The 19,612-nt window shown below is 47.8% G+C and overlaps 2 protein-coding genes and 1 non-coding gene across 3 annotated transcripts in view; 2 read left to right on the top strand and 1 right to left on the bottom strand.

Annotated features, from left to right (window-relative positions):
* Positions 1 to 291: 291 nt before the first annotated feature.
* LOC135808369 (uncharacterized) lies at positions 292 to 11,353 on the bottom strand. The gene is made up of 10 exons (XM_065321552.1): positions 10,706 to 11,353; positions 9,070 to 9,266; positions 5,094 to 5,337; positions 4,165 to 4,431; positions 3,720 to 3,882; positions 3,284 to 3,392; positions 2,614 to 2,708; positions 1,893 to 2,119; positions 1,483 to 1,593; positions 292 to 996 (listed from the first exon to the last, which is right to left on the bottom strand). The coding sequence occupies exons 1-10, from the start codon at positions 11,189 to 11,191 to the stop codon at positions 916 to 918; spliced, it is 1,980 nt and encodes a 659-aa protein (XP_065177624.1). The 5' UTR covers positions 11,192 to 11,353; the 3' UTR covers positions 292 to 915.
* A 274-nt stretch (positions 11,354 to 11,627) lies between these two features.
* Positions 11,628 to 19,612, top strand: part of LOC135808134 (intermembrane lipid transfer protein VPS13D-like) — a 65,790-nt gene continuing 57,805 nt past the window's right edge. Inside the window, 11 exon segments of the mRNA XM_065321279.1 lie at positions 11,628 to 11,972; positions 13,639 to 13,716; positions 14,520 to 14,629; positions 14,896 to 14,970; positions 15,565 to 15,633; positions 15,896 to 16,012; positions 16,784 to 16,906; positions 17,508 to 17,534; positions 17,865 to 18,106; positions 18,645 to 18,816; positions 19,253 to 19,342. Of these exon segments, the coding sequence (XP_065177351.1) occupies positions 11,864 to 11,972; positions 13,639 to 13,716; positions 14,520 to 14,629; positions 14,896 to 14,970; positions 15,565 to 15,633; positions 15,896 to 16,012; positions 16,784 to 16,906; positions 17,508 to 17,534; positions 17,865 to 18,106; positions 18,645 to 18,816; positions 19,253 to 19,342 (1,212 nt within the window). The 5' untranslated portion in view covers positions 11,628 to 11,863.
* On the top strand, positions 19,462 to 19,534 carry Trnak-uuu (transfer RNA lysine (anticodon UUU)). The gene has a single exon. It is a non-coding gene; the product is annotated as a tRNA-Lys (tRNA).

Genomic DNA, 19,612 nt, shown 5'->3' with positions numbered 1-19,612 from the left:
GCACTGCAACAAGGCTGCTGTAGCATGTAGTTCTGGTATTGTTATGTTTAACTGATTATATTAAAACTGATGGCGACGGTGTGGACTCTCCATGCTTGCGAACGCGATCCAGCTCATCTCTTTTAGGAACACTTCAAGCACGAGAGACTGCCCCCCCCCCCCCCCCCCCCCCCCCCGGTCAACCATTCTTGAGCCGACACCGCACCACCGTGCAGGGCTCCCTGGGTCTACCATCCTCTGCAGTAACGCACACTTGCCAGTGCCAATACATGTACCGGTAACTGCACGTGCTCAAAGAGAATATTCTTCTTCCAATGGTGTTCAATGGACGGTGTCACATATTGCAAGCAAGGTACAATCAATATAGCATGTGCCCAGACACCTGCAAGGAGCACCCTGGAGTTCATGCTGAAATTTTGAGAAACGAAAATAAGTCAAAATATATGGAGCCAGTCAAGTCAAGTCGGCAGGAAGAAGGCGTGTGATCTCATGTTGACAGCACCCATTCTGAAAAATAACACTGCTATTAAAAGTTTTCAATAAAATGGGAATTTCTATGAATAAAATACCTAGCGTATGATGCGGTGGTGACCAAAAATAGCCATTGACGCGCTGTAGTGAATGTGTCTCGACTCCTTTGTTCCACTTGGCCTCCAGCTCACTTAGGATTCTTTGGTTGTATCAGCTGACTCTGCATCAGCTTGGGCTGGAACATGTGGCACTACAGCGCTAGACCCTAGGGATGAAGCCTTGGTCCAGTTAGTGTGATGGGCTGGGCGCATGACAGCAGGTATACAGCAAACGCCAATTCACTGCTAAGTTTGCTGCTCACGGCGGCTTGGGCAACGCACAGCATGCACGGCCTGTCGCAGTGTGCGTGTCTGTGTGTGATGCCATGGGCTACTACACCGGGAATCACTCGTCCATGTACCGGTACTGTTGCAACTCGCTGCGCACAACCTGAACACTTCCTGAATCATGCTCATCATCAGCTCCCTGCACAGAATGATACGAGTACACGTAGGAATAAGCACAGGTGACACACACACACACACACACACACACACACACACACACACACACCAACCAGTAGAGTACATTTCTAGCCCAGTCCTTGTAACGGTATTGCGGTCACCAATGAGAAAGCAAAGTAGAGGTCAACAACACACAGTGCAGAATTATCCTCGAGTGCAGGACTGGCATTTTGTCGTGCGTACAGTGTACCTACTCATAGTAATCGGTTGCAATGCGTGATTTACGATGCCATCTTGCAAATAATCATGGCGTGATGTCGTGAATGGTTCTTGCATTGCGATACGTAACAGATCACAGGCACATCTGATGTGCATCACGCCATCATCACCACCAGCAGTATACAGTGTACCGGTATGTGTACGAGTACTGCAGATACCAATACCATGCATGCATGCTGCAGCTTTGTAGTGCAACCATGTACGATATGTACAGGCGTGCGAGTCTTACATTCCATTGGGTATACTCTCTTTCTTCATCCTCATCATAGCTGGCGGCAGCCTCTATCGTCATTGCCTTCTTACCAGCGGGACCGAACCCAAACGGAAGGAACTTCAACGCCTGCCACAATCAGAAAGCAACGGTCAAATTGATTAAAACCAAAACCGTGCATCCAGTTAGTCTAGTGGCCACTTTGTATGTTGAATCTGAGTTGGTGTCCTCAGCGCATTATGTAGAAATAACGATTCGTAGCAAATTGCTGTTTAGAACTCCACAAGGTACTGTAGTCTCTCTTTTTTTTTTTAAATATAATCCTCCCGAGTCTGATTTCCTGCTCAAAACAGTCCGTGCTCCAAACTGCTGGCAAGACTGCAAGATCATCACACATACCGTGTTGTGCGGTGATGAATCACACATACCCTAGCTTTGAGCCTGGCCTTCTTTGCCGCAGAGCTCTCCTCGATCAGTGGAGTCCGTGCTGTGATGGTTTTCACAGGTAGAGGCGCCCGGCCGGTGTTGGAGAGCTCGTCCTTCGTTCGCTTCTCCACCAAGTCGATAACGTAGCACGGCAGGACTTGGTCCGCGCACGGCACAACGTACTGGAAACCGTCCGGGCTGATGACGGAGTCCGCTCTGCCACGATGTGCTGTTGGGCAATACAGCATATGTATGTATCAACGTGCAGGCATAACAAACATAGAACAGTGTTTTGCAACAGCGCTGCCTCGTCAAGATCTGATGAGTACTGGGATGCTAGCAATCATATTGTCAATAACCATCATTGTATACCGTGTATTACGCACTGACAAGCAATAGGACAAGACAGAAAAGGGATGCAGGTGAGATCTAGTCAAGCGGCCATCTTGTGTCAGCAATCACCTGCTTTGCAAGACCACGGCCAGTATTCTCTGCCACCAAGTCACTGTGTGCGATGTACTTCGAAGTACAAAGACAGACCTGGTTTCAGAGACCACCTGTGTTCATGGACCCCAACATGGAAGTCTCACAAGTAGTGCCTAAAACCGGGGTTCATTCGTACAATGCTACAGTCATCACAAGCATGCGTGTATATGCATCTTCGTGTCTATTTCGACAGTCCATATCAGGCTTCGGGTTCTGGTCTACTGGACACACGCTTACACTGCACATCACTCTTCTTCTTCGACTGCGTCCCCAGGTGGTACGAGTGACCGAGAAGGACGGCGCAGACAATCACCCTCAAGCGACTGCTGTACCTGTATAGTGACAGGCATATGGCATCAAAACATCAACATAAGCTGACCACGTAGACCGTTCTTCAACACCTGGACATACCATTGCAGTCATGCACACATTGTCTTCCACAAAATTTGGAATTTCAAAAGTTTTGAATTGATTTTGTTAGAGTGTGAGACGAAAGGGAGCGGAAGACTTTTTAAGAGGAAAGATTGTACAAGCTGATCCCAGAGGGATACTTTTCTAAGCACTCGCAGACTACATTGCAGCCATTTCTTTGTTGCATACGTCATCAACTTTTCACCAAAACGTTTCGGGCATGACGTCAGCAGCAAAGAGACCATACTTCGAGTGTGTGCGTGGAGGTATCCTATTGGGTAATGATCCCAGGGGAAATTAATTGAGTTTAAAAGCACAAGTACAAGCACTGGAGATAGTGCCGGCAGCTAAACTAGCTTTGTGTGCTCTGGGTGGCAGTCATGAGTCGTGTAGTCAAGTGTCAAGTCAAGTCGGCGGAAAAGCGCGAGCATGGGGAGCAAACCCTTTCCTAGCTAAAATGGCTTCTTTAAAAAAATTAATGTTCCAATGTTCTTACCCCAAGGAGAGCTCGATGGATGGCGATGTGTAAATGCCAACACCCAGGTACGAGCCATGCTGAACCGTGACACCAGGCTTCGTTCCGGGCACCACTAGACCTTGTTTCACTGCAGATTGTCACGCCGATCAGAGAGCGACACCAATACAATAACCGCAGCGCATTTAAAAAGTTGAGAACCAGCGGGGAAACGCAAAGATGAAGAGTAGACGGAAACCATGGTAATACCTCCACAGTTGGCACTGTCACTGACCTGCAGTGCTGTTCACAAAGCACCGGCACAATGCCAGTTGCAACCATTGAGTAGCAACAAAGTACGTGTTTTACTACTCCCTGGTTGTGAGGGAATTGTACTTGTAGTAGTTACAGTACTCATGCGGTCAGTGGCTTACCGGTAGCTCGAGTAGGAAGTCACCATCTCACGCTTATAGCTTACCAATGTTGGGCAGATTCCTCTCGTTTGTTCCATGGAATGCCATTACTGGTTCACACTGGAAGTTGTCTATTTTCCTGCGCACCGAGTGCCAGTATGCCGTACGCATCTTGTTCCAGCAGCTTTCAAAGCGCCGCGCCAGATCATCCTTAAGGATATTCTCCACCTGCACAGCAAGCGGTTTGACATCAGAAAGTTCAAATTATTATGAAAATCATTGTTCATGGCTGGTGCATATGTTCCGATCCACCTGGTTGTATCTAATGCCAGTGTGCATGTTCAGGGTATGCATTCCACCAGCTACTGCGACTACTTTTGTGGACATTGAAATCCGTTGAGAAATCAAGTGGCCACTGAGCGCTGGCCTTGCAGCCGCGAGCACTGCTTGATAAACATTCACGGTACATGTAAGTTATGTTCACACTAAGAAGCCAGACAGCCGAGTTACCTTCAGAATTCTCAGGTGATTCGGCATTGCCGCGAGAATGTCTTTCATCGGGCCGACAAAGTGTGCTGGGTTATACATGTCACATGAGACGGCAGGACACTTTGCCGGCAGTCCTCCCATAGCAGTGCTGCCCTCGTGTACAAGCAATGCCGTGGATGCCTCAAACTCATCTGCACCCACAGTCTCCTCTTTGGCGGTAGCTGGTTCAGCCAATTCACACGACTGCATTTGCCAGGGAAGTATGAGCCGCTGTTGCCATTTCTTCTCCTGTGAGAACCAAACAGCATAAATTGTGGGTGGCAATGACTAAAGATGAATATTGACTTGGCATATTATGGAGTAGCTAGTGCAGTTTCAAGCCTACCAGAGCAGCTCTCTCTCTCTCTCTCTCTCTCTCTCTCTCTCTCTCTCTCTCTCTCTCTCTCTCTCTCTCTCTCTCTCTCTCTCTCACACACACACACACACACACACACACACACACACACACACACACACACACACACACACACCTTGACCTTGACCTTTGACGCCCATCGCCGGAGGCGATGATAGCAATGCTACGGCAGAAGCCATAGCAACTTGTGCTGGGATTACACCATTCAACAGCTTGCAAGGCTGAAGAATTGACCGTCACTATTCAGCCTGGTCTACACCATACAGCTATTTGGAGTGACATTTTCTGGCCAGTGAATCCCTTTTTTGGTCTTTTTCATTTTTTTTCTTTCACACACACACACACACACACACACACACACACACACACACACACACACACACACACACACACTCTCTCTCTCTCTCTCATTATTTCTCTCTCCCTGTCATACACATGTGCCAGGACACTACTGGGGAAGTTGGCTCAATTCTTGCTGAGCAAACACATGCTGAGATTCACTGACCATGCTCATTGTACATGTACATGTACTTACGTCAGCGGCCTTGGCCCAGGCTGTAGCTTGCTCACTTTCTCGCACACTTCGCAACTCAGCAACTGACTCCACGAGAAAAGTAGCCCGCCATATCAAATCATAGATCATCACTGTGCCAACATGGGAAACTGCAGTCGCTAGTACTTGATCGTAGATGTAATCAGCATCTGTCATTGCCAGATATTTGGTCTTGGACACTTCGAGTTCAAAGATGGGAACACAGCCAGGGTACTCCTCCGGTATGCTGTTAAATACCCAAGAAACATGCATAACCGTGAGTAACAAAATTGGCTAACCGCAGCCTCATGCCCATTCTCAACTCTGGCTGCCAGGTTTCCCTACCCGGGATGATTCTAATGGGGCAATAGTTCTGTGACACATAGAAAGTGTGCAGCTACATGTCCTAAATGCTGTAGTTCGAAGTAATACACGACACTAGAGATTGACATGCTTGCAAAGTACATGTATGCGGTCCTGGAGAGGAGTTGAAAAGGTGAAGTGAAACTACACATGCTGAATACCTGCATCTTCAAGGTTAGTAAGAACGGACACTTTCCCCTTTAGCCCAGTCCCAAACATAACAGACAGTGTAAATATCGGCCATAAGAGGCTATACTGCAATAAGAGATTGCATGTCTTTATAGCCGGGCCAGATCTCAGGCCCTACTAAACCCGGCATTGTACAGCATATGCTTGAATCAAGCCCATGGGCCAACTGCCTGTCTAAAAGGCTGGTTTAGTGCACCCCCGGCCCGGGCCAGGGTTGGCCACTTGAGACGAACTTGACTGCACTGTAACCATGATTACCGCCAGTGTGCTCCATCTCTCACAAGCCGTGCCCGACCATTGTTTCTCTGCTGGGAAACCGGGACTATCGTATGGGCCTGCAACGCTGAACCGCACTACAAGTCCCGATACGTTACGAGCAGCTGTACCTATACCATGCTAGTGTGAAGTGGGTAGCCCAGGATTCTTCTCTGACCAGAGATCTCTTATCTGTCTCACCCCACAGCCATTAGGAGCACAGGAGCCAATAAGGGGGCAACGCGACGCGATGCTCTGGTGGTACAGTCTGTAGTTGACTATATACATGTACTGGCACTGTTATGATGACGTCTGGGCTGTCCATCAAAATTATGAGCTACCGTATATTCTCTGTTGTGTACCATACACTCAAAAGTTCCAAGAACTGAGACCGACCAGTATTGATTTACATGGCACGAACGATTACAGAGGATGCAAGATAGAAAAAGGAAACATAAGAAATTACATGACTGTGTTGAAGCAAGAGAGAAGAAGAACTACCTAGAAACCAGGTAAGACAAACCGTCAAAAGCACTAGCGCCAAAAAGACAACAACTGTCAAAGCACTAGCGCCAAAATGTAGCCAGATCGATACTCGATCGCGCCCGAGTACAGTTCGTACAGTCCGAGTAGCCAAATTAGTACCTCACGACGTCACTAAACTAAACACAAAAAAATACGCCGTGCGTGCACTCAAGAAATTCAAACTACGAGTGCGAAGCGAAATAAAGGAACGTAACTACGTCGTCAAATAGTGCAGCAGAGCAGTCTACTGACGAATCCAACATGGATATTACGACATCTGGGCACTTGCCTAACACAACGATCAAGGATACTGCACAGCAAGTTACGTAGACACAGGTAAGACAGGTCAAATACAAATCAATAAATTCAATGCTCAAGAAAGAATTCAAACAAATCAAGCATAGCATAGCTTAGCATAGAAGCACCTAGCCAGGGAATCAAGTAGGAGTTACAGTCATGACGAGATCTGACACACATTCACTGAAGACCTTTCCCACGACAACGCCATTCACAACATTCTCCCCACCAAAGGGCTTCAGTCAACTGAATCACAAATTAAGCCGAGTATCCAGGGCCACCTTGTGAGACTGTCGGTCCAACTCACAATCTTCTGATTCGGCACTCTCGATTCGTCGACAACAACTGACAACAACTTCGCGGCAAGACACACAGACGGATACTCACGAAAACCGAACAGGATACCGATGAGATCTGGTAACAGTGACGGACCAGGATCGACCATGTTGCTCAGCGACGCTGCTCCGGTACACACAGCCGGCAAGTTGAAGACGGCTCGTGTCTTCGTTACCGTAGCGTCGTGGCGGAATACTCTGCGACGTGGCATGTAGTAACCAGCACTCTCTGGGTGTGGCTCTTTCTCGATGGCGTCCAACGCCAAATAGTCGTTGATCAGGACTTCATCATATGCTGTCCGCTGACCTTTGCGCTCCAACTGCTTCAGTAGCGCTTGCGCCGCTGCCATCGCTTGGTTGAGGTTGTCTGGGGGGCGCTTTTCCGATTGCCACAGCAATCCTACCTGGTAGAATGTACCGCAACGATCAATCGGGAAGTCGGGTAACATCTTGGTAACTTCGGGAAATTCTTCCATTTTCCACCGGAAGTCTAGCTCGACACAGCTGACACTGGCGGCCGGTGGCTGAGCAGCGCACATAGCTGGACCCGACAACTCGACCGCGACAGTCAGACACTCTGCCGACGCGAATTGTTGCTCTTCACCCCTGATCTGTTTCGTCGTCTTCGTCTTCCGACCATGGGCGGTTTGATAGGCCATACCATCTTCGGCGAACGCTTTCATGTCCTTGGTATAACACTTTTTCTCAATCAGGAACGCCTTCATGTCCGCACCGACAGACTCCAGCAGCACTTGCCGTACTATGGATGCAAACAGTCCCGTCTCGTCCACCTGGCTGACCCCACTGCGGGTCGATGTACTGCGGGTCGATGACTCGGGCATTGCGAGTTTCGCCCACTTCTCTGTTTCTCGTGTTGTCCGTACCACAAACTGGTAAAAACTCTCATCGCTCTTTTGCACCATGGACACCAATGCCTGCCATGCCTTGTCTGCTGTCTTTCCATGGGCCGTTAGCAGCTCACGCTTGGCGTCCGCAAACGTGCTGCATCCATAGCATGCGTTCTCCAGCTTGCTGCCAGCAACAGCAACGCGCAACCTGATCAGATACTGATCCTCACTGAACTCGTTTTGTGCCGCCACGTCCTCGAATAACTCGAGGTAGGACTCTACCGTTTGTTTGCCATCAAACTTCGGCATCTTGATGGCTGGCTTCCTCGTGATGGCACTGCTATCCAGGATACTGCTGTCGTCTCTAGAGGGTCTGGACTGTGTGATTTGCTCTAACTCTGTGACCCTCTGCCGCAGCTCCGCATTGTCTCTACTCCCTTTTCTTTCCTTTGCTCGAGCGTCGCGCTCTCTCTGCGTCCGCTCTCTCTCCTCATGTTTCCGAATCCGCTCCTCTACATATTCACGCAGGCTTTCTCCAGTGTAGCCATACGCTTGACCGTTCGCGATCAGATTCGCTTCGATCTGCTCCATGGGTCTCGGATCCTGGCGTGGTCGCCAAAGTTCTCTATTATAAGCGCCGTGCTTATATTTTTTCAACACCCCTCTACCCCGTGCTTATATTGGAGACCGCGCTAATATTGGAGACCGTGCTTATATTTTTTCAACCAATACATCCATACAGGGCAAGAAGAAATACATGCTAGATATCATGCATGCCGCATTGATTTCCACCAAGACCGTGCTAATAATAGAGACCGTGCTTATAATGTTTCGAAAGGTGCTCACAGTGTGCTAGTATTAGAGACTGTGCTAGTAATGGAGACCTGTGCTTATAATAGAGAATATACGGTATATAGTTCATTGGAGCGTAGGCACAGTTGTTGTTTTTCCAGAGTTCTGCTTGTGATTGTATTCTTCTGAATGGTCATCGAAGTAAATCTGAGTATGGTTCAAGACAGTTAGTTGCCTTTCGAGAGTATCTCTGGGTTTATGAGCCACAGGGTGCATTGTGTCCATGGGCAAGTCATCATCATCATTGCAACAATGTGTCATTTATGTCACTATTATGCATGTGCCACTACGTATATAGTAGTTATGGTGACTTACAAGAAAAGAATTGCTCCATACTCAATGTTTTCTCCATCCCTGTTCAGATACAGCTGAGCACGCAAGGAACGCCGGTCGTCGCTGCAAAACGTAAGACCGTCTCCAAGGATTGCTTGCAGAACTTCAGCTTCTTCCTGCTGAAGCCGGGCGCATTCCTCCGAGTCCAAATCGTCCACAAAGGAGACATCCTCGGGCCCCTGCAGTGCATACACGCACGTGCATGTGTATTGAAGAAGCATGGACACAGAATTCACATGGTTTGGAGTGAAGCACTCTTACGCGGGGGGGGGGGGGGGGCAGCGTGTACTGAGGACAGGATGTATGCATGAGAACCAGTATAACCCAACTCGGCATGGAGCGTCAGAAGGTACACTCGGGGTACTAGGGTGGTACTGTCCGGCATCCTTCGGAAATACCCCCAATGGCGCTCTCCCCTGAAAAGCCAAAGCATTACACCGTATACATTAGCTGGGGCAAAACGAGGTGGCACAACGTTACGGTGGATGCCGCAGTGACCGTAGCATGTCCGGCATCCCTGCCAAATACATGTGTGATGCTGTGCAATGAAACATGGAATCTGGCTGTCTCGGGTGAGGAGTTGCAGTCACGGTTTGCTGCAACTTCCGCACACGTATGCATAGCAGCTGCAGGTCACCCGATCCCATTGATTTACCCATGACTCTTCGGTGAAGACTTACTCGTGCAGTGGAGATAGGATATAACAACACTCCTTCGGGAGAAAACAATAATTATAATGTCACTATATTTGATCTGTCACTAAACCCGATCTTCACATGTAGTATATCAAAATGACAGAAATGTATTGCAGATGTGCATGTGCATAATATTATGCATCTGGATTGCAAATGTGCATGACTGCTCATGGGTCTGGCATGCATAGTTCACGCCAAAAGCCATGCGCGGCAACTGCACTGCGGCATACATATCGTACTTCTGCTCTGCAGTGTAGCGGGTGTGCAGCACGTGTGGAGCGAACCACAGGTCTGCACACGCAACACAGCCATATTCCATGCATACCAGTCCGCCTGATGCAAGCGGAAGTGTATGGGAACGGAAAGTCGTTATACTCGATGCATTTTCTGGTCTTCGGGCACCAAAAAAGTGACAGTAAATTCGATCTGTCGATATTTTCGCGGTTGTTACCCGCTCTAAAATGTACGGAAAGGACTTGCTAAACGACTAGGGCAACAGAATTTTGTTGCTAAACCGTCAATTTGTCGTAACATGCAAGGTCGACTCGTTACTCATTATATCCAATCTCCGGCCCCTCTACTGACCACCGGCAGCACATCACGGCACTATTATATAATCAGCACCATCACTGATGCTGACCAGTGTGGCACTCTCTCATGTACAGACTGTCAGTGCTGCTCAATGAAATCCGGTCGCGTCACTCAAGTAATAGTTTGCGTCTTGCACCATTTCTCAGCCCAGTGCTTGCAGGTCTAGGGCTGCGCAAAGCGCGGCGCATACCGTTGCGTGACTCGATCGGATTTCATTGAGCGGTACTGCACATGTACTGCCATTCTGTACTACGGCCGGGCAGTGTTCGGCCATGACCATGTACCAGTGCATGCAGCACTGCAGCAGTGACGTAGCCTGGCCTGAGACTTACCTCAGTATCCGCACTGTGAAGCAATTCATCCAGGTCATCCTGGAATGTAGCAGATTCTTGATGAAAGAACCCGGGTGGTGCTGCATGTGCACTTGCACTTGCACCTACAGCCGCAGCACAGACAGAATCATTATCGCCATCGTCACATGTCTCCTCCTGCCCACCGCCAAATAATAGGTCGACTGCTTCAACGAGCTGCTGGGCGTTTTCCAGTTCCACTTCGGATGGCTGTCGACTATACACGTGGTGCGCTGGGTGGACTTCAGTAGCACCTGATGCATTGGCTGACGACTCCGCAACCGGTACAGCTATTTCCTCCTCGGTATACGCGGTAGGGGTGCCGATATGGTCAGGTATTTCCGAGACACACTCCCCAACATTTGTATCTGTCAATGAAGAATTGATATCGAGAGTTGCAAATGATTTCGCAGCTTCTTCACTCACTGCTTCAGGACCATTTTTGCCCGCTGCACTGGTATCAGCCATTTCAGATTGGTCTATATGATCTACGACTACGTGTCGTCTACTGCCTTGGCTGCTGACCCGATGATGGAACAGCTACCCCAAATCGCGAAGGAGGAAGGAGCTATGCGAGCCCACAAGGGCATACTAGTAGTAGTGAGTAGTCGAAATAAAACTGAATAAGAAGAGAGTGTAGCATTTGCACCAGCAGGAACTACAATGTTTGTGTTCATCACGTGCCTAAAGCTGATGCCCGACTGTGTGCAGACGAAGTGATGCACGGCGGACGGTCGTGCGGGTACATGATGTCATAGTCAACTAGATACGATATCGATGTCGTCATACCGGTGATCATGATTTTCGTGATTGCATTGATTGATTTGTGTGTGTAAACTATGCTGTGGTAATAGTACAGTACAGTGGTATGCTGCATATACATGCAGGCAGTATTTTCCAAATCCAAAGAAGTAAATTCAACAAGCTGAGCTGAGAGAAAGGCAAACGTTGAACTACTTCTGGTTGTTGTGAAATTATCGACCATCTACTGGCATTGTACTTGTTTACTCTTCCGAGTACGATTCGTTACTGCAAAAGCTGCCTTGGGTCAGCTCTTTGGAGCCCAACAATGGTGGATTGAACGCTGATTGTATTCACTCTTCACGAAGTTGTAATAACTGACGTGTGTTCGCTCCCAAGATGTTGTTTGGCCAATGGGGGAGTTTGCCATCTTATGTGATAAACTCTGTCTTGGGAGATTACCTGGAAAATATCAGTGCCGACCAGTGGTCCATGGGAATTGTGAAAGGTCAGTTCTATTGCCCTGTTTCCCTGTTCTCAGTCTACATATTTCATTGAAATCTCTTTGCTGGTTTCATTGCGCTTGCCTGTAGTGAGTAGAGAAGTTCGATCGGCATGGTCATAAGGGGCTGCAATGGATCAATGACGGCATTTTGTTTGTCCCACCACCAGTGAGATTAGTGACTGTAGCTGCTACTAGCAACAGTATTGTAGCAACATCGATTTTAGAGGTGTGCACATTTATACTCACCCTGTACCATTGCTGCATCCGTATTGTTCTACTGTCACCCTCGTATCGTTATTGCACTATTGGATACATGGGAACGGGACACTTTTGAATCCCAACAAATTCAGAGCTTCCAGATTGAGTCTGTCTGTGGTAGGGAGATCTTTCTCCAGGTTGGACTGCCAGTAGGGAGATCGCCTGCCCTCAACGTGTAGGGGTAAAATGGGCATGCTATCCTATGCGATCACATCTGCCCTCATGTAGGGGTAAAAATGGGCATATTATGTTGTTAGCACGTTTGATCATGCATACGAACAGAATGTCAGTCACGCCAACGAGAGCACCACTGTACATGCATGATAACCACACTTGACACACAACCCGTGCCAAGTAGGACGGTTTTCAATTCTAGTCGGGAGATAGGGAGATGTTTTATTGTTTACAAAAAAAACATCAAAAAAACCAGGAGATCTCCCGCCTGATGGGGAGATTTGGCACCTCTGCTAATTTCTACAGTGCCAGCGCTAGGTTGTGTTGAGTGGTGAACCAGCGCTGGTTTACATTCAGTAGCACAATATTGCCAACCATACGAACTTAGAAGTTGCGATTTCGGCGATATTAGTGATGGAAGTTGGTTGTTCCAATGAGGAACACACGCTTCTTGCCAAACCTGACACTTAACTGACTCGCGACTGCCATCCGGAGCACACGAGGAGCACGTCGCACCTTCCGCTCGGTAAACCTGTAATAAAGCACCACTCCCTGCTCAATACCCAGTGTTTCAGGGAATTCACCCCTTATCAGTTGAGCTTGAGTAGGCTGAGGAAGATTGTGCCTGAAAAAAGCACCACTTATAGTGCTCTTCAGGCCAAACCATCACCAGGGATACAAACTTACAGAGACGCTTCGTTTCCAGCGCGACAAATACCTTGTGAGGCCCCAGGTAGCAGCATGAGTCAGAGTCGCTCATGGAGTTGTGCTAAACAGACGTTGAGAGCCAGTAGCTATTCACAACGCTGTCGCCTCCAACAACTAGTCGCACGCCTGCGTGAGGGACAACAATACGAACTTAGACGAACTTCTAAGTTCGTATTGTTGTCCCTCACACGGACGTGCGACTAGTTGTTGGAGGGTACTGATTTTCTGGCACAAGCTAACTTTCGGACCTGACTTGTGTGTAGTGGAGATGTCATTTTCATGTCGATGTACATGCTACGCGCTTCATGTGTGAACCGCATTGGTACTTATTTCGGGCAGTATGTTCATCGGGCTGAACTTGACTTCAACAGAGTCAAGAGGATGAAGGGGGTATTTATGTAGGGCAGGTGCTTATTTACAGACCTTTACGGTACTTTCAAAGAGCTGAAGTTGGTGCTGGAGTTGCTCATGTCTCTTTCTCTGAACCCACCCTTTGGCATTGTGTTTTGTTCATGTGTATCTGCTCCAGGGTTTATTGAATTGCATAATATCCCGTTTCGAAAAGATGCACTTCGCCAGCTCCAGCTACCAGTCGAGATCAAAGATGGTATGTTGCCCGCTTTAAAAGATTGTTTGTGCTCTCGCCGTGTGCTAAGTAAAAGGCAGTGTCCGCTCTGAGAGACTAGGCCAGCCAGGCACATGTCTACCTGGCGTGACCCATTCAGCCAGGTCGCAACCAGGTGCACGATACCTGGTGTGGCCCGTTTAGCCACATCACAACTGGGTGCACGTTTGTTCTTGGTGTTGCCCGTTCAATCAGGTCGCAACCGGGTGCACATATGTATGCTAGTACCGGGCGTGGCCCATTGAGCCACGTCGCAACCAGGTACATGTGTGCCTAGTGTGCAAAAGCTAGCACTACGACAGAGTCAGCATGCATGGACGGGGAAATAAACCGTTGAAGCAAGCAGAGGTCGCTGACCTGCGCTGCAACTTGCAGTGTGTGTCACTGTACTGGATTCTCCTGCTGATTCTCCTACATCAGTACATGAATGCACGGTACAAAACAGCTCTCTGCTTGTACAGTCCTAACCGTGTCACAAGTGACAAGTGACAGGGCATTTTCTCTCAAGTGGGTCCAAGTACCCCCCCCCCCCCCCCCCCCACTGGGTCGCTGACCGGGCTGACCCAGCCCATGAGTAGACACTGTACTGAGCAGTACAATGGCTAATGCTATAATTTATTTGACCAATGAAATTGTGAGTGATACCTTAGCCCCTTGGTTTGTGGATGCTGCCTGCCCAGGCCGGCAGGGATTCTGTGTGTCTATTTGTGTGCTTCTCAGCATTGTGCAGCATAGTGATGATGTGGTGTCTATATGTCTGGTGTGTGTTTGCCTTTTCCAAACAGGGTATGTTGGTTGCCTGCGTTTGCGATTACCGTACCAATCCAACGGCGGTGTGTTTTCCGTGGAAGGAGACGACGTCTACGTGCTGATTGGACCTTCCACTAGAACGCAGGTGGGACGTGTGTGTAGTATTGTGGAATGCATCCATGTGCACTACCTGTACTGTAGAGATGTGCACAGACTCTGTATCGCTGTACATGCATTGCCTCTATCTGTGCCATTGTCATCATTGAAAAGAGAACGCATGAAAAGCACGTGCACACTTGCAAGATAATCACTCATCAGCGCCAGGGCCGAGATGTGAATCGGCTGTGAGAGTAATATCAACCGGTGCTTCTCTGTGGTGTGCCGGCTCCTGTGTGTTATGCACTGCTATAGGGTACTGGTGCTGAACAGAATGCAGCTACGGCCGGGAAGTTCCAGGCATTGGATGCTTGGGAAGCACAGCGACTGGTAAGCGTGCACACGGCGGCGAGTTAACACATTGGCGATCCCCTTGTGTATATCATAGCTGGATGAACATTGCAGGACGTGTACCTGGATGGGAGTGTTTTAACTTTTTAGACAACGTATTCGAAGTGTAGATCGGCCTAGCAGCGGAAAGGCTTAGAAGACGCATGGGGATGTTGTTGTGGATTTGACTCCTATGCAGTGTAGCCCATACAACATCTCCTGAAGGATGTTTTTTGAACTTATTTCATTTATTTGGCCTGTGCATCGGTGATATGCTGGTGAGGATATCAGATCCCTGTAATGCCATACGAATCCGAGCCTAATGGTGTCATCATTGCTTGGAGAACACTATTCCATTGCAACTCTTGCTGCTACTTGAGAACGGGTTTATTCACAACACTAGTCGTGTGAAACCATGAAGTGAGAACCAAAGAAAAAGGCAACTCAAATTTTGGAAATAAATAGATTGCAATTGCAACTCTTGCTAGTACTATTCTGTTCAATCGCCTTGTAGAATCTGATCCTGGTCCCGGTTGACTGTAATTCTGTATGCGTTTTATGCCTATGAATTGTGCTCATGTTTGATGGTTGCAGAATACAAAGGAAGATGCCCCAAAGTCTATGGCCTATTCGATGGTTTCAGCAATACTGGACAAAGTTCAGGTAAATGTATTTATAGGCCTGAATCTCTTCAGAATGGTGTCTTTTTGTTTGTTTTTCGTGTATCATGTATGTCGGTGTGATGCTCTCGCTTTATCCGCAGAGTTAGATTCCTGTTACTGTGTGTATGTTTGCTAAGTGGGATTGTGCTTCTGTAGCTACTGAGCATAGGTATAACTTACGTATGCGATAGCAACATACTGCTGTGCTCTATTTATAATATTGTCTTGTCTATTGGTGTCTGGTGTCTGGTCTATGTTCACAGTTTCTTGCCACCAACGTTCATATTCGGTATGAGGACAGTATCACAATTCCCGGCCAGACGTTTGCTGTCGGCATCACCATTGACAAACTCTCTGCACAAAATGCTGGCGATGAGTGGGTGAGTGTGCATCGAATGAGATATTCACTTGTGCTATGTTGGTGTTTTAAGTTTACCTGATGTAGTGGTGTGCTGTCTACCCAGTTGCTTCATGGACAAGCCAGCCAGCTCTTTCTCGCTTGCTCTCTCTCTCTCTCTCTCTCTCTCTCTCTCTCTCTCTCTCTCTCTCTCTCTCTCTCTCTCTCTCTCTCTCTCTCTCTCTCTCTCTCTCTCTCTCTCTCTCTCTCTCTCTCAACTTATCGTTCTCTCAGACAGACTCTTCATTCTTTGAGTCCGAAGATAACTTATGCCGATGTTTAAGAAGTGTGTTGGCATATTAAATTATTAATAGTTTAGCAGCATGTTGAAGTTGCCATGTACATGTACTTGCCCTCGGAGAAGTAGCCAGTACTGACCCAGCCGACAAGGTATCCTTTGTTTTGGACTGTCATCGGCTGGTTGTGAAGCCAGGCATCTAATCAAGATTCTGGCTCAGTGCAACACTACATTATACATTGCATTCACAATGGAGTGAACCAGGATATCCTGGTTTATTGGTCTACATGCATTTTTGGCCTGACAAAAGGTTGCAAAGAACCAAAAATGGTGGTGAATCACCCAGATATGGATAAAGTATGTACACATGGTAGTACTTTCATGACTTTTGACATCAGTCATCTGGATAACGTCTTTTGGTTTGGGCAGAGATCCCGTCTAGCTCTCCATGTCATGATCAGAGGGAGATTTCTTCTTCATCCTCATACCCCTATGGCTTTGTTCTTTGCTCACCAGAAACCCGAGGGCGTCACGACCGATGCCGATTTAGCTTGCAAGGTACTCGAGCTTGAGAAGTTTAGGGTGCATTGGGACGTTCACGCCACCATCCCGGAAGACGAGTCAACGGATGACTTCATGGTAAGTTCATGGCTGTGCAAGCAAGCAATTGGAAGTTGTTTTTTGCTGTGCATGTGCACGCTCATAGAATCCAGACATCGTTGAGGGCTGTTTCTGGAATTCAGTGGATATGTTCTTGTCACCGTTGTATTTTCTTTTCTTTTTAAGCACTTTTTACTGTGACTAACTCATTAGGTGGAGAGGATTGAAGGGGAAATTGACTGTAACTATTTGCATTGCTATCAACTTCTCTTGGTTCTGTGTGCACCTGGGGAAATTTATGAGTTTGTTCTAATTATTGATGTCAAGAAACATAGTACGGTGTGTATGGTGTTCCGCGAACTAATGAGGACATTGCTTCTTGGGTTTTTGCTTGTTTCCAGTTAGTTGATACATGTAATGTTTGCTTAGCACTTGAGCATGCGTGTGTGTGTGCGTGCGTGCGTGTGTGCATGTGTGTGTGCATGTGTGTGTGTGCATGTGTGTGCATGTGTGTGTGTGTGTGTGTGTGTGTGTGTGTGTGTATGTGCGTGTGTACGTGCGTGTGTACGTGCGTGCACGTGCATACATTTGACTGTGTGCGTGTTCGCTGGTATTCTCTTTTGTGTTGCATGTATGACAGAAACGCATGAAGACTGCTAGCCAAGAGGTGAGCATTGCTGGTGATCGCGCCTAACCTTTTATTTTCTGCACCTGTAGTCTACGAAATTGAATAGGCTGAGATGCATAGACCTTCATGGGTGTGAGCTTTATGCCCATTTTGCGCGGCCGTATGAGCCAGTTTGTGCATGTGTATATGTATGCACATGCACATTTGCAAAATTGATGGTGGAATGGTGTAAATAAAATTAATGTCATTTTTTTCCCCTGTGGGATGTCTTTATTCGAAATCCTAGTTTCCCGTCATGCCTGCCAGCCGGTGACATGGTGTGCTGCTGTTTGTACTGTGGTGTTGTTCTCGACTCCTATGTCTTCACAGTGCCACTCGTACATTGTCAAGCCATTCAGCGGCTCTGTACGTTTCACTCGGAACAAGTCGACCGCACCACTGCGTTCGCTGGACACACCGCGTGTTCAGTTAGATGCCGAGCTGGAGCACATTGACATGCAGATGAATCGTGCACAGTTCCGCCAATGTACGGTGCTAGCCGAGACAACCCAGCAGCATATCATTGCACAGCAGCGACGGAAACATCGACCTGTCTGTCCTGTCAGTGAAAAGTAAGCTTATGCAGGGTTGTGCGGCGCAATGTTTTGAGACCTACGCTGATAGCAGGGAGCATGTACGATTATAGATCTACTGTGCTAACAAATGTGACGATGCATGCGTTGACCACTTTGCATGCAATGAACTGTGCCACCGACGCCTACGATCAACTGGGTACTGACTTTTCCGAGTGAGAGTTCTGCTGAGAGAAGTTGTGCGGTGCATGCAGTGTCCATGCTTATGTGCACACACGACATGCATAATTTATTATGAGTGTCCTGGAAACCAAGTGTCAAGTTGGTCAACTTTCACTTGCCACTACTGTCTTTAGAATCCTAATAGTTGATGACTGCAGACAGTGGAATGGGAAAATTAGTAAGCCACTGCACCTTGACACGCCGTGTCCTCCTGCAGTCGTCAATCACAGTGCTTTTGAAATAGGTGCACTTCTGACAGGTACTTGTTTGATCAGTGTTGGCTTGTTTCTATTCGCAACGTATATTGTATGCTGCCTCTGTCGCTGCTGCTGCTGCTGCTGTTTGCAATGTACAGCTGCAGGGCATGGTGGAGATATGCTATCTTTGGCGGTGTACTTGGCCTTCACGAGCATCTGCGTCACTCCAGCCGTACGTTTGTCCTGAACTGCCTGCACGAGAACGTCATCTATGCCCGTCTCTACAGGAAATGGGCCCAGGATACTGACTCCATTGCGTGCGACGAAATGGTATGCAGTGTATTGTGTTGGATTTTGAATACATGTACTTCTGCTAGGGCGACACAGTGTACTACGGTCATATGGTTGTGATCACTCACCATGCTCACTGCACATTGCCCCGAATCGCACTTTGCTTACCTGTTGGCTTGATTTGCACCAGGGAGTAGTAAAATACCAGTATTTTGCCACTTGCACTTGACAATAGAAGCAGCTTGCCATATGTGCAGTTACATTGAGCCACGGTGTTTGTTTGTTTTTGTGAATCCTTCCCAGAAGCATAATACCAAAAGATACTTCTGACACTTCTGACACGTCTGCCTCATGAGCTCTCTTTTGAAGCTTTTGAGATACATCGCTTGTTCAATGTGTTCACTGCTTCTTGCTCTTAGTCATACCATCTGTGCTCTGTTTCGGTTATCGATAATCGTTGTGTTGTTGTGTCCAGGAGGATATGGCTGCGATCGAGCGAGAGCGCCCGGTGGAAGAGCTGTTGCTGTTGAGATCCGCGGTGCGACGTAGTCTGAAACGAGACAAGGTACTTTAGCTCAGCACCAGTTCTCGGACCACTTCTTTCACCGGCTGCATGCAGCACTGAGTGTAAACTGATACTTCAGTATTGGATTTTATCCCATGGTCTACAATAATGATGCAGGTGCCCGGTTAGCTCAGTTGGTAGAGCATCAGACTTTTAATCTGAGGGTCAAGGGTTCAAGTCCCTTATCGGGCGTCTTCAATTTTTTCTTCTTTTATCAGGTCGATCTGGAATTGTTTTTTTCCCCAGCACACGTATATGTTCACCATGCCC

Source organism: Sycon ciliatum, chromosome 2 (genome assembly GCF_964019385.1).
Source record: "Sycon ciliatum chromosome 2, ocSycCili1.1, whole genome shotgun sequence".
Taxonomy (NCBI): Eukaryota; Metazoa; Porifera; class Calcarea; order Leucosolenida; family Sycettidae; genus Sycon; species Sycon ciliatum.
Note: the sequence above shows the minus strand (reverse complement) of the source record. Positions and strands in the feature narration are given on the sequence as shown.

Excerpts from the sequence above, each read along its gene's own strand:
- LOC135808369 (XM_065321552.1), bottom strand. The coding sequence starts at position 11,191 with ATGGCTGATACCAGTGCAGCGGGCAAAAATGGTCCTGAAGCAGTGAGT. Across the intron at positions 9,267-10,705 it reads TTCACAGTGCGGATACTGAG|GGGCCCGAGGATGTCTCCTT; the intron begins GTAAGTCTCAGG and ends TATGCACTGCAG. Across the intron at positions 2,709-3,283 it reads TCCATCGAGCTCTCCTTGGG|GTACAGCAGTCGCTTGAGGG; the intron begins GTAAGAACATTG and ends GTCACTATACAG.